The 12,614-nt window shown below is 36.8% G+C and overlaps 1 protein-coding gene across 5 annotated transcripts in view; it reads left to right on the top strand.

Annotated features, from left to right (window-relative positions):
- NT5C3A (5'-nucleotidase, cytosolic IIIA) overlaps positions 1-11,313 on the top strand; it is a 28,734-nt gene extending 17,421 nt beyond the window's left edge. For all 5 annotated transcript variants that reach the window (XM_053409554.1, XM_053409559.1, XM_053409556.1 and 2 more), the window contains 8 exons: positions 3,266-3,364; positions 4,291-4,360; positions 5,126-5,172; positions 5,997-6,082; positions 7,535-7,624; positions 8,337-8,499; positions 9,042-9,242; positions 10,931-11,313. In XM_053409554.1, coding sequence (XP_053265529.1) covers positions 3,266-3,364; positions 4,291-4,360; positions 5,126-5,172; positions 5,997-6,082; positions 7,535-7,624; positions 8,337-8,499; positions 9,042-9,242; positions 10,931-11,032 — 858 coding nt within the window. In that variant the 3' untranslated portion in view covers positions 11,033-11,313. The remainder of the gene's footprint in view (positions 1-3,265; positions 3,365-4,290; positions 4,361-5,125; positions 5,173-5,996; positions 6,083-7,534; positions 7,625-8,336; positions 8,500-9,041; positions 9,243-10,930) is intronic.
- The last annotated feature ends 1,301 nt before the right edge of the window (positions 11,314-12,614 follow it).

The following is a 12,614-nucleotide window of genomic DNA, read 5'->3' as shown; positions in this document are numbered from 1 at the left end:
CTCTTATTATGTATCACTAAAGGTAGTGAGAAAAGCTCCCAGCAGTCTATATAGCAGGGGACACAATCCAGTCCCATTCTTTGCAACACAAAGGCAGCACAGAACTCCAAAATTACAGCACAAATTTTTGAAAGCGCATAGATCTTAATTTGTTGCCATATTTATATTAACCATGCCTCACGCCATAAATGCAACTAATGGCTACTTTTCATAATTAAGCCTTACCGCATTTCCTAAGCTGTATGTAGTTTGTATGTAGGATGTTTTAATTTGTATCTTTTAGAAGGAAAAAGGCAATAAAGCTCTTCCTGATAAGAAGTTCTACCAAAACTGAAATAGTTAATGTAGAATAGAAATTAAATTAGCTTGTTTTTTCAGAAGGTTGTAAAGTAGCTCTTTACTTTAAATAAACACTGATAAACACTTGGCAATGCTGTGGGAACTTTATATACCAGTAGAGTAGGCTTACATGGCTATCTGTTTATAAATACACTGATCTGTTGTATGCCGTTCTTAGGAGTCTTGTTTCAAGGTGTTTCCAAAACAGTGTAATGAATAACTGTAGCTGACAATATTTTAAACTTAGATAATTGTACTTAATATTATATTTGCAACTACTGTTCTTCAACATGCATAGTATTTTATGGGTATACAATTTTAGCACCATGTAATTTGCACTGAAAGACATGGCCCCACTGTCACTCTTGGAACAGATGGACAAATCCGTTCCATCAGATAGCAGGTTCTTCTATCAGCAGACAGGTATGAATGTTTGCTTTGTTGAAAGAGATATCTAAGCTAAGTATCTGAAATATTTCTGAATGAGAAGTTCGTCTTAAACATTAAATCACATAATTCAGAAAGTATTATCTGTTCACAGTCTTATCAGCAAAACATACTGTGCTGTTCTAATACACACTTACTTGGGATGAGCATAGGATTGCTTTTTTAATCAGTTAAGGGCAGTTTTAGGAAAATAAAATTCTTTAATATTGGGATGCACAGAGATCAGTGATATGAAGACATAAGCAACTTACGGTCCAGATAACCTTATTCTTACTAGTCTTTCTGGGCCCTGCTATCTGCAATCTTTAACTAGCGGTTCCATGCGTCCTGTATAACTGTAGTTAACAAGAGGGCTGCAAGTACCTCAAGTAATTATTAACAAAGTAGAGCTTTGTTTATGACAGCATTCTTGTGGTACTACTAAATCTTATGTTAGAGCTTTGTGGCAGACCATATTGGCTTAATGTCACACTGAAAGAAACCTTAAATTTGCTTAGGCTTCTTCATAGTTGACATGTCTGGGGATTGATTGAGTATAAAGAACTTTTCTACTTTCAGTGGACAATAAGTATATATGAGTGCCTAATAAATTACTTAGTAATTTTCCCCAGAGTTTGTTCACCTAAGTATGCTCTATATTGTCAGAAATATAGAAAAATGTAGTGGAAGCAATGAAATAGGGCAGAAGCTTAGTTCATTAAAATTGCAGGTTAAAACCATAAGGTCCATCTTCTGCATTTTCTTTTAAAACTAATTTCTCCCACCGAAAGATCAAGTACTTTTGATCCTAAAGCTTGCATTGGGACTTAAAGTGTTATTTCTCCTTTGTACTTACAACTCAGCTATACAGCTGCAAATAAAGCATTTTAAGTGTGTTGTAAAGTGCATTATACAAATGTGACACTAGATGGCGATGGTGAGCTAATGGCAAATTCAGTATATTTTTTTCATAACGTTTTTAACAAAAGCATTTTCACCATGTTTTTATATGTGTGTAAATTCCACCTTAGCTTCCCAAGCCTTCCAGTTATTTTGCTTTTTATACCATGTTTGTGCAGCTTCTTATATCAGTACTACCTTCCTTAGGTGATTTTCATAATGCAATATTCATAAATAAACTAGTCTTTATGGATTATTTTTCTGGCAAACAATTTTATTTTTCCTTAATAAACAAAAAATAGAAAATAAATAAGTAAATTTGCATCATGTTTTCATGAAGCACCATTCCACAGTTAACACTGTATCCGTGTCATCATTTTTTAAAATTAGGATTAATAAAATATTGATATATGCATATTCCCGTTTGGGTTCCCACTTGTATATGCTATTAAGGTTAAAAAATAATAGGGATTGTTTTCTCTGTTACTGAGCAATAGCTTATCAACCAGATAAGTAGATTTTAGCTTATTGTGACAAAACAGACAAAACACAACTCACTTGTGACCCTCCTAAAGGATTTTCAACAAATACAGATTCCATCCCCTTCAAGATTTATATACCACTTGATTGTAATAAAGCCTCAAAGCAATAAAACAATAACATTATCAGCCAAAGCAGTTAGAGCAAGTATTTAGAACATTAAAAAATGAAAACAGCTAAAATCAGATTAAAATGCATGATAGCTTCCACATGTCTGGCTAGCCTTGGCTAAACAAAAATGTTTTCAGCAGACACCGAAAAAGTGCAGTGAAGGCACCCAATGTCAACTATAGAGGGGCAAAGTTTTGTGCCCAGTAGCTTCTGTGTCGGATTTTACTTCTGTATGTAGCTTAGCAAGAATGGCATTCCTCAACCAAGATACCTTCATAGCTATGTCAGCAACACACATACTGTCATAAGTATACACATATTTAAAACTGAGTCATTAAGCAAATGGATTCCATTCTTTGAGAGACAGGAAGCTTGTCATCCTTCCTGAAAGGATGTTGCCATGATGTGATTGTACTGTTCCAGCTCTTATCTCTTAGTAGTAGTTCTTCCCTAGCTATGTTGATTACATTGGTGATAGGACAAGAGAATGTTTGGTTGCTTTGTCCACTGAAAATAATGTGGTTTGATCAAAACATATCCCCCAGGTGAGTTGCTGCTTTGGGGGTGATCTGCAAAGCCTACTTGCTTCTTCTGGTCTTTCCCATGTTACGCACAAGAGTCCTGCCTATAAGCTTTAGGCTTTGAGTTACGCAAATCATTACCGTCTGCAGTCTGCACTACCTATGTTGACTCTGTGACTTCTTCCAAATGTGCTACCTGGTCTGTCAGGGACTCTATAGATCACTGCGGAGTCGAAAGTAAAGAGTTTTGTGAATAAATGTAAAGATGTTTTGATAAAGATTTGTATGAATGTTGACTAAGCGCACCCATCATTTTCCCTTTCTAAAGACATGGTATTGTATTTTATCCTATAAGGCTGAAATCCACAGAACTTGTGAAATGCTCTATTTGATAAAATTAATATCTACCTCTTGTTCACGTTTTCTAGATGCCAGAATTTCAGAAGAAAACGGTCCATATCAGGGACCCAGAAAGGGTGGAAGAAATTATCTGTGGTCTCATCAAAGGAGGAGCTGCGAAACTTCAGGTGAAGACTAAAACACATTTGTAGAAATTAACCATCATTCAACTATTGTTTAACAAAGTCAAAATCTCTCTCTCTCTCTCTCTATATATATATATACACACACAGAGACATTTACTAAATCCATATAGTTGTGGAATTTGTTTAAATATTCTTAGTAAAATGCTCATCACAACTCAGGTGTATAATTGTATCATTTTTAGTAATGACTTTTTGATTAATAATGTTGATGCACTGATATTGGCTACATTTGCTTGCATTATAGGGGTGATCCTAGACTTGTACGCTCCCCCCTCCACCCCTTTTAATAATAGTAATAGTAGATTTATACCCTGCCCATCTGACTGGGTTTCCCCAGCCACTCTGGGCAGCTCCCAACCGAATATTAAAAACACAATACAGCATTAAACATTAAAAACTTCCTTAAACAGGGCTGTTTTCAGATGTCTTTTAAAAGTAAGATAGTTGCTTATTGCCTTGACATCTGCTGGGAGGCACCACTTCTGCATGACCATGAGGAGGATAGAATATTTTGCCTCTAGTTTAGACTAACTGCAGCTTCGTATTACATCTGAACCCTAAATTGTGTTTAATCTAAAAAATGGTTTACTAAAACAATCCACCTTCGCAACTCATGATTTGAAGTTTGCTTGTTTTTGTAAACCATAGTTAAAACTAACCTCAGTTTGTCCTGGTGCTGATATTGTGCTAAGCTGTGATTAGTCAAACATGGCAGCAAAAAGTTCCAAATTCCTTCTTGCAAGCTTTCCAGAGGAGCACAGGAACTCAAGGTTCACACACACTTTTCCTCATACTTCTACACTATGAGCCATTCAATGTATATTTTTTAAACTTTGTCCCTCGCTTAAATTCTAGGCATTTAACATTTGTGCTCGTGATTTATGATTTGTTTCATCTGCCTTTTACAGATAATTACAGACTTTGATATGACACTGAGTAGATTTTCCCACAATGGCAAAAGATGTCCAACATGTCATAGTAAGTACTATTTATTGTTTATGAGTAAGTACTATAAATAATACTATAAGTACTATAGTAAGTACTATAAATAGTAAGTACTATTTATTGTTTATGAGATAGGCTGCAAACATCTATCTACTCACCTGGTAGAAAGCTCCATTGAACTCAATGAAATTTCTGAATAGGCCTCTTTAGAATTTATGGATTGTATCCAATGCTCTGTGTGCGGTGTTCCTCTTCCGAAATCTACTCCAGAGGGCTCCCCATCCCTCTGAAATAAATTTTGAAGACCCTCGGGGGCTAGAGGGAAAACAGAGGAAGAGGAAGTCTATTGCAGGTAGGGAAGTTCATTGCAGCAGTGGAGCTGGAGCATTAAATATGGTCTGTTGTATATTTAAGTAGATATTAGAATTATAATACAAGGTGATAGTCAGTAAGTATTTGAGCCTAAGAAGTCCCCTCTCTCCCCTGCAGTAAAATTAGTAATGTTTCTCTTCCCTTGCAATTTATTACACCCCATTCACGACAACTCTGTGTATGCATATTATGCAAATATGGGGTGGAAGATCCTCCATTAATGAAATAAGTTGGACTTAATGATTTTCAAAAGGAGATGCTTTGATGTCTGTAGCTCTTTTTAACACACTGATTTTAATAATTGCTTTATAACTTCTAAAACAAATAGCATTGTTAGTTTTTTTTTTAACAGGTTAAAACTATTGCACTGATTTAGGGCAAGTTAGAATCTTGCACTGTTCTTATAACATTCTGTACATCTTTCAGACATCATTGACAACTGCAAACTTATAACAGAGGAATGTCGCAAAAAGGTAATCCTAAAAATTACTTATTTGCCCCTTGTTGTGGCCACTTACAGTACAACACTTGTAAAGGATTACTCCACTCAAGCTTAATATCAAATTATTTCACGGGTGTGCTCTGTTGGCCCCACTTTTTTCTCTTTTCTCAAAGTGTGTTACGCTTATCTCCCAAGTGAAAATAACATTTTCTGCGTCTGATGGTGGACTTCAGTACACAACGGTTTATGCCACAGTGAATTCCAAACCCTTGGTATGTTGCACAGGATGCAGTGGTGGTTTTCTTCCACTCATCCCAAAGCAGTTCCACTGGTCTTCCCTCATGATGTGATCCTGCATCACCGCTCTGGCACAGAACTCTGTTTTGCCTGCCAATAGTACAGGTGGGTGAAAGTACCACCGATGGGATGACTCAAGTTCTTTCTCGTTTGAGACTTTCGGCAGAAAACCACAATGAGAATCCCAAGATCCACTGGATTCCAAACTGGCCCTTGATGGCATTGGGTCCGATCAATATGCCAACTTTTATTTCTTATTGTTGCTTTGTTAATTGGTTTTTGAGCCATAAAGCAAAAGTCCTTAACTGAAATAGATTTTTAATGTGGAGGGTGAATATTTCCTGATCTTTTTACTGAAAAGCTTTAGCGCTAGGGCAGCAGCAGCAGCAATCCTCCATTGTGCAGAGCACCCAAAACCAGGAAGTTATTCTTATACACGTTAACAGGAAATATACAAGGATTAAAGCAGCAAATGTGTTTAGATTATTTGATCAAAGCACAAAAGTTGTCATCATGGAGTGCAACATATACAGAATGTTTGACCTTTTCTTTTTTCAGTTATACCAGTTGAAAGAAATGTATTATGCTATTGAAATTGATCCAAGTCTTACAGTTGAAGAGAAGTATCCTTACATGGTTGAGTGGTGAGTTTTCTGTAATGGTTAATATTATAGCAAACTTTTACATCTTAATTGTTAGATTGACTTGATTACTGAAGCACACTTCCATATTTTACACTCAAAATTTAAAATGAATTCCAAAATATAAAATGAATTTAAAATGAAATCCAAAATTATATTGCATGAGTAAACATTTATTGTTTCGGTAAAACAATAGCAGCCAATTAGAGTGTACCATTATGTACAAAAGGCATAATCTAGTAGTTAGATTTCTCTCAAAAGGGTTGCCTGAGTTATCTTTTGCCATGGAGTTTTCAACTCCCTTCTTTCTGATAACAGCTGTCAAAATTAAAGCCATAAAAAGCCTCCAGTGCTGTTCAAGAATTTGTGATCAGGAAAAGGGGAAATAGTGTGCAGCTTAAATGGCTCTTTAGATATGTGATGGAGAACTTATGACACAAAGGCCATGTGTGGCCTTCTGTGTAGTCCTATGCAAAAATTCAGTTTAGACCTGTTAAAGAAGGATAAAAATTGAAAAAGCTGAAATAGATGGATGAACATTAGGGGGAGAGGGTGGGAATTCATGCAGATGCTTTTAATGTAGTTAATTGTTTAGCAGTCAATCGAAGTAGCATTAGGGAAGCTCTCTAAAACACTTTATTTTTTGCACTTCGTTGGTTTTGATACCATTTGATATAGTACTATTTCAGTGTCCTTGAAGCTGGTTATATTATTGTTAATATCTGATTGCATTGGAAATGTTTATCATATGTGACTCAAGACTCTATAGTGAATTGAAAATGTTGCAATGTCCTTATCAAAATGAATTATTTGGGTTTCTGTGTTATGTTTTCAAATGAATTAGCATATACAGTGGTACCTTGGTTCTCGAACGTAATCCATTCCGGAAGTCCGTTCAACTTCTGAAACATTCAAAAACCAAGGCGTGGCTTCCGCTTGGTGCAGGCACCCCAGAAACAATAGCCGACAGCCGTATCAGACGTTTGGCTTCCAAAAAACGTTCAAAAACCAGAACACTTACTTCTGGGTTTTCGGCGTTCAGGAGCCAAAATGTTTGAGTACCAAGGCGTTCGAGAACCAAAGTTCCACTGTAGACTGTTGTTATAATGATATATTGATTTGCATTTTTTGCTGTCATGTTGTAACCTGCTTTGTGTGCGTTTATGTGAAGAAAAAAGCATGGAAATTAAATAATAAAAATTAAATACTTCACACCTAGGACTTTAGGATATTATGCAACAGATTTCCCTTTATTACATTAAAGATTGGGCTGGCACATTGTTTGTTTTACTTTGGCTATTTTATCAAAATATCTGTAGTGCTTGTGGCTCTCAGAATTCCAAAAGTGCCCAGAAAAGTCAGCAACCCTATCTTGAAACATTCCTTTTCCAGTAAGAGAGTGTGAATTTTTACCCTACTTGAACACGAATAACATGTTTTTGGTGTTTATTTTAGGTACAACAAATCACATGCTTTGCTTATTGAACAAGGATTACAAAAGCACAAACTTGCTGAAATTGTGAGGGAGTCTGATGTTATGCTGAAGTAAGTAAGAACCTAGTATTCCGTTTCTCTAGTTTTGTAAATGTGGCATAATATTAGATTTTAGGAAGGGGTTTCTTCGTTGGGGATTACAGAAATGGAAAGCTGTTACATGCCCATATGTGCTCTCCAATTTAAAAAAACCAGATTGGATTAGCAGGCTAGTGTCTCCCCTTCCTTGCACTACTTAAGCAGAATGCTTGAGTTCCTCTCTTCTCTATCCATACATCCATTAGGTTGAAGTACAAGGATCTGACATGCAACCTTTACTTATCTTCATGCCCTCTAGCCTGAGGAATAGGAAAGTAGATGTTGCACAAGCTAGTTAATTTTTTAAAAATTCCCTATCTTGTCATTTTTACAGATAAGGTGCAGCAGGAATTCCTGCTACACCCTTGCTTTTTGAGAAGCAAACTGTTTTACGTTTGCAATGTAGAATGACCTGAAGGACATGTTGCTTAAAACAGAACAGATATTTGATTTTTCTTAATATTTTTATTGATTTTAATGCAAAACATCATCTTCAATCAAATGTTTTATATTTTGAAACCATAGATAAATAAAGTTTCCATTAAAGAAAAAAAATGCACTAGCATCTTGCCTATTTCATAGATATTTTAGGGGGAGGATATGTTAAATTTCTATTTTTGCAATAAAAAATGTAATAGTATCAGGCTTTAGTTCCTTTTCTAAAAAAACAAATCTGCTTTTACAGAGAAGGGTATGAGAATTTCTTTGATAAACTCCATGAACATAATATTCCCGTATTCATATTTTCTGCTGGAATTGGAGACATCTTAGAAGAAGTCATTCATCAAGCAGGTGTCTACCATCCCAACGTCAAAGTAGTTTCCAACTTCATGGATTTTGATGAGAATGTAGGTATAAACATATCAAATGCATACTGTTAATTCATTGCAACACATCCTGTACTACTAAGGAAGTAGCTTCCGACTCAGGCATTAAAATGGGCATTTCCTATTTTAAGCCAATCATTAGGTCTGGTGCAGATTGCATCAGCCAAACTGCTGATGGGGTCGCATGACCAACCCTGTAACGCCATTGGCTGCCTATATACCACTGAGCCAGGGTCAAAGTATTAATTTTCAAGTATTTAGAAAAATAATATTGGATCTACAGAGTAGATTGGATAGAATCAATTAAGTAACTTAAGTCTGTTGAGTTCAGTGTGTCTGCTATGGATATTAGACTAAATATTAGACTAGATTCAAAGTGGGAGAGGACACCAAGGTTTCCTAGAGTGAATGAATGAGTTTCCTTTGAATAAAGCATTATTCTCACTATAATAAGCATCATATAAGTGAAGTTGGTTGAAAGAATAAAGCCTCTTGGAAACAGAAGGGACACTTGTTAATTTGCTAAGACCATTCTTAGAACTAACTATTGTCATGTTTAACAGGGCGTATTAAAAGGATTTAAAGGGGAACTGATTCATGTTTACAACAAACATGATGGCGCCTTGAAAAATACAGAGTACTTCAAACAATTAAAGGACAACAGCAACATCATATTGCTTGGAGATTCTCAAGGAGATTTAACTATGGCAGATGGAGTGGCAAATGTTGAGCATATTCTTAAGATTGGGTATCTCAACGATAAGGTAGGTCTTTGTCTCTTTGATAAGCATAATGTCCATAATATTAGATTTTATGGTCAGGTATGCCTTTTTCTAGTGGGACGCGGGTGGCGCTGTGGGTTAAACCACAGAGCCTAGGGCTTGCCAATCAGAAGGTTGGCAGTTCAAATCCCCGTGACGGGGTGAGCTCCCATTGCTCGGTCCCAGCTCCTGCCAACCTAGCAGTTCAAAAGCACATCAAAGTGCAAGTAGATAAATAGGTACCGCTCCAGCGGGAAGGTAAACGGCATATCCATGCACTGCTCTGGTTCACCAGAAGTGGCTTAGTCATGCTGGCCTCATGATCTGGAAGCTGCACGCTGGCTCCCTTGGCCAATAAAGTGAGATGAGCGCCGCAACCCCAGAGTCATCCGCAACTGGACCTAATGGTCAGGGGTCCCTTTACCTTTATACCATTTTCTAACACAGAATGTGTTCAAGGGTAGAAGCTTAATACAGTCAAACCTCGGATGTCGAACACAATCCATTCCAGAACACCTATTTACTTCTGAAACGTCCGACAACCTGGCGCAGCTTCCGATTGGTTGCAAGAGCTTCTTGCTCTCAAGTGGAAGCCACGTCGAATATTCAGATTCCGAAAAACGTTCAAAACCCAGAGAATAGGTTAGGACTGTTAAATGTACTGCTTCCTGCTGTAAAAGATCCTAAAGCAATTTACAGCAAAAGTAAAACTAAATAATAAAATTACATAAGTATACTTAAAACATAATCAAGCTTCCAATCATTGGTCCTTCTCAAATACCCAAGAAACAAGAATGTATTTGCCTGACACCAAAACACAACGTTGGTTTGGGATGGGCCTTCCTAGTGACAGCATTCCCTATGTAGTATTCAAGGTCATTGTTTGTCTTATAGAATATCATAGAGGTCAAATCTGACAACGGAATTAAAGGTGCAGCAGCTGGAAGAAAGTTTTTATGAAATGATAATAAAGAACAAAAAAATTATTTGTACAGCAACTTATTAACATGCGTCCAAAAGACACATGATTGCACATAGCGATGAACCCAGAAGTGACTGAAAACTTCACTAAACACTAAACGTCACTAAATGTCACTAAACACATCACTAAAAGGGCAGAACAGGGGCAAGGTGTGCTTATATGTGCTCCACTGATGCACTTGGGCGGGAACGGAAATAGTCGTTGATATATATTGATCAATCCTGATACTTATTTTTACTTATCTACTCCTTAGAGATCCTTATTAACTCATAACCTAGCCTAAGTTCAGCAGCCACATCTCATGCCTCACTGACTCCTAGTATGGTTGTAATATAAAAGCCACAGATTGCATTGCATTGTATTTAAGTAAGGTTTTTTTGTTTTTACAAAATATAGCAATGCTTCAACCTGACTTACATATGTGCTAAATAGCTTTTGTGTGCAGTATGTATTCAGGTTAGCAAATTATATTTTGCTTCTCAAAATTATGGGAACAGGGTTGAATCCTTTGTACTTTAAAGGCCTTTCCAGAGTTCTGAAATCTGGTTGCAAACATCTTTGAATACACCACCTACATTACTTAGTAAAAGAGAAAAACAGATATCGCCACTTTCCTTTTAAAATGGTGTTGACTTGGCAAATTGCAATATGTTTCTTGGTGTTTGACTTTTTCTGACATTTGGGTTTTTCTTTGTATTCTAAAACCTAGGTTGAAGAATTGCTGGACAAATATATGGACTGCTATGATATTGTGTTGGTGAAAGATGACTCTTTAGATGTGGCCAACTCAATCTTACAAAAGATTCTGTAAAGAGCATCATTGGAGTTTGCTTGTTTTCCTCCTGATGAAGGCAGTTGGACAAATCAGCATGCCTGTGCTATCTTAGAATATCAATCTTGATGCTGTTTTGTATGGGAGTCACTTTATTTGTAAAGTAATATACTGTATCCATGATCTTCTGGACGCTCACCCCCTCCCCCTTCACTTTTAATGGAACCCCTTATTTATTCTAATGGATAGGTTGTATGGATAACTGGAAAAGAGTTCCTTCAGTTTATATTCATGCACAATAAAGGGATGTTTTCAGAATATGTGTGACTGTTGTAGAAAATGCACTAGAAGCATGGTGAATAAGCACATGTGCAGGTAATTGACTTGATTACAGTTCATAAGTTGCACCTTTTGAGTTTAAGGGGTTTAATATTGCTGATATTTGTATATTCTTCAAAAAGATACTTTGTGCCAGAGCACAGATAAGAAAGCTTGCTATTGACTGCTCTTTTCGGTACACAAGAGTGAAGACTAAACACTGCAATCTTTAAAATCACGCTGGCTATAAAAATAATGCTGAAGATCTTGACTGCTTTATAATAAGATTTGTGTCTGTCCTATGTTTTGGCCCTGAACAGTTCTAAAGACACTTTTTCTACTTTACCAAATAGCAATACACAGAAAACACTATTTTCAGTAGCACTGCCATGTTTATTTCCAAGCTAGGTGTAAAGGATATAATTTCAGTGTTACCTTAGTGAAGTGTGTGATGAGATATACAGTAACTGTTTAAAAATGAATACCACGGTAGTTCTATTTCTGCCATAGTATGTCTCATGTAACTATTCGTGAAAAAGTTAAGTGTTTCAAAATGAAAGTTTCTTTCGCAGCTGTGATCCACATTTCTGTCCAGCAGGAGGCAGGTAAAGGGCTGGTTTGGGGCAAAACTAGGAAGCAGGAGATATAGAGTTGGCCAGCTCTGATCCACTGTCCAACATAAGCTGGGATCTTTTCTCCTTCAAATGGTTCTCAGAAGAAAGGGTTTGTGCTTCCTAGTTTACCCCAAAGGGAGACTCATTTCTTCAAGCTAGATGGGGAGAGCATTTATGGAATGGGGTCCATTGTCTTTAGAACAAAACAAGAAAGTTGGAGATGCCAAACTTTTAAATTTGATTTATGTGCATTCTCATTAATGAAGGTGTGGACTGATTAATTTGGTACTTACAAACCAGGTAAAACTCTTTCACGGGTTTACTGTTTAACCCAATCAGGAAAACATGTCCCATCTCTTCCTTAGGAAGACTATCCAGAACAAGTGGAGCTGCCAGTCTGGAAGAGGAGCTTCTACCATATTGGCATGCCTTGCTTTTGGGTGCCGGCTGCTGCTGCTTCTAGCAGGCAGGCGGATCCATGCCGTTCTCATGCATGATTACTACTTGGAACAGACCTGTGTGAGACAAACTGCCTATATGAATCTCTTTCCCATGAGAGCCCAATGCTTTCAACAATGCTTTAGTTGAGATTCCTGCAATGCAATGGAGTAAATGACCCTCTCTTCCAACTCTACAATTCTATGATTCTAGCCCAGCTCCTTGTGCAGATACATGGTATTGTTTTAGGT

The sequence above is a fragment of the Podarcis raffonei genome, chromosome 12 (genome assembly GCF_027172205.1).
Source record: "Podarcis raffonei isolate rPodRaf1 chromosome 12, rPodRaf1.pri, whole genome shotgun sequence".
Lineage (NCBI taxonomy): Eukaryota > Metazoa > Chordata > Lepidosauria > Squamata > Lacertidae > Podarcis > Podarcis raffonei.
The sequence above is the reverse complement of the archived record's forward strand: the minus strand, read 5'-3'. Positions and strand labels throughout refer to the sequence as shown.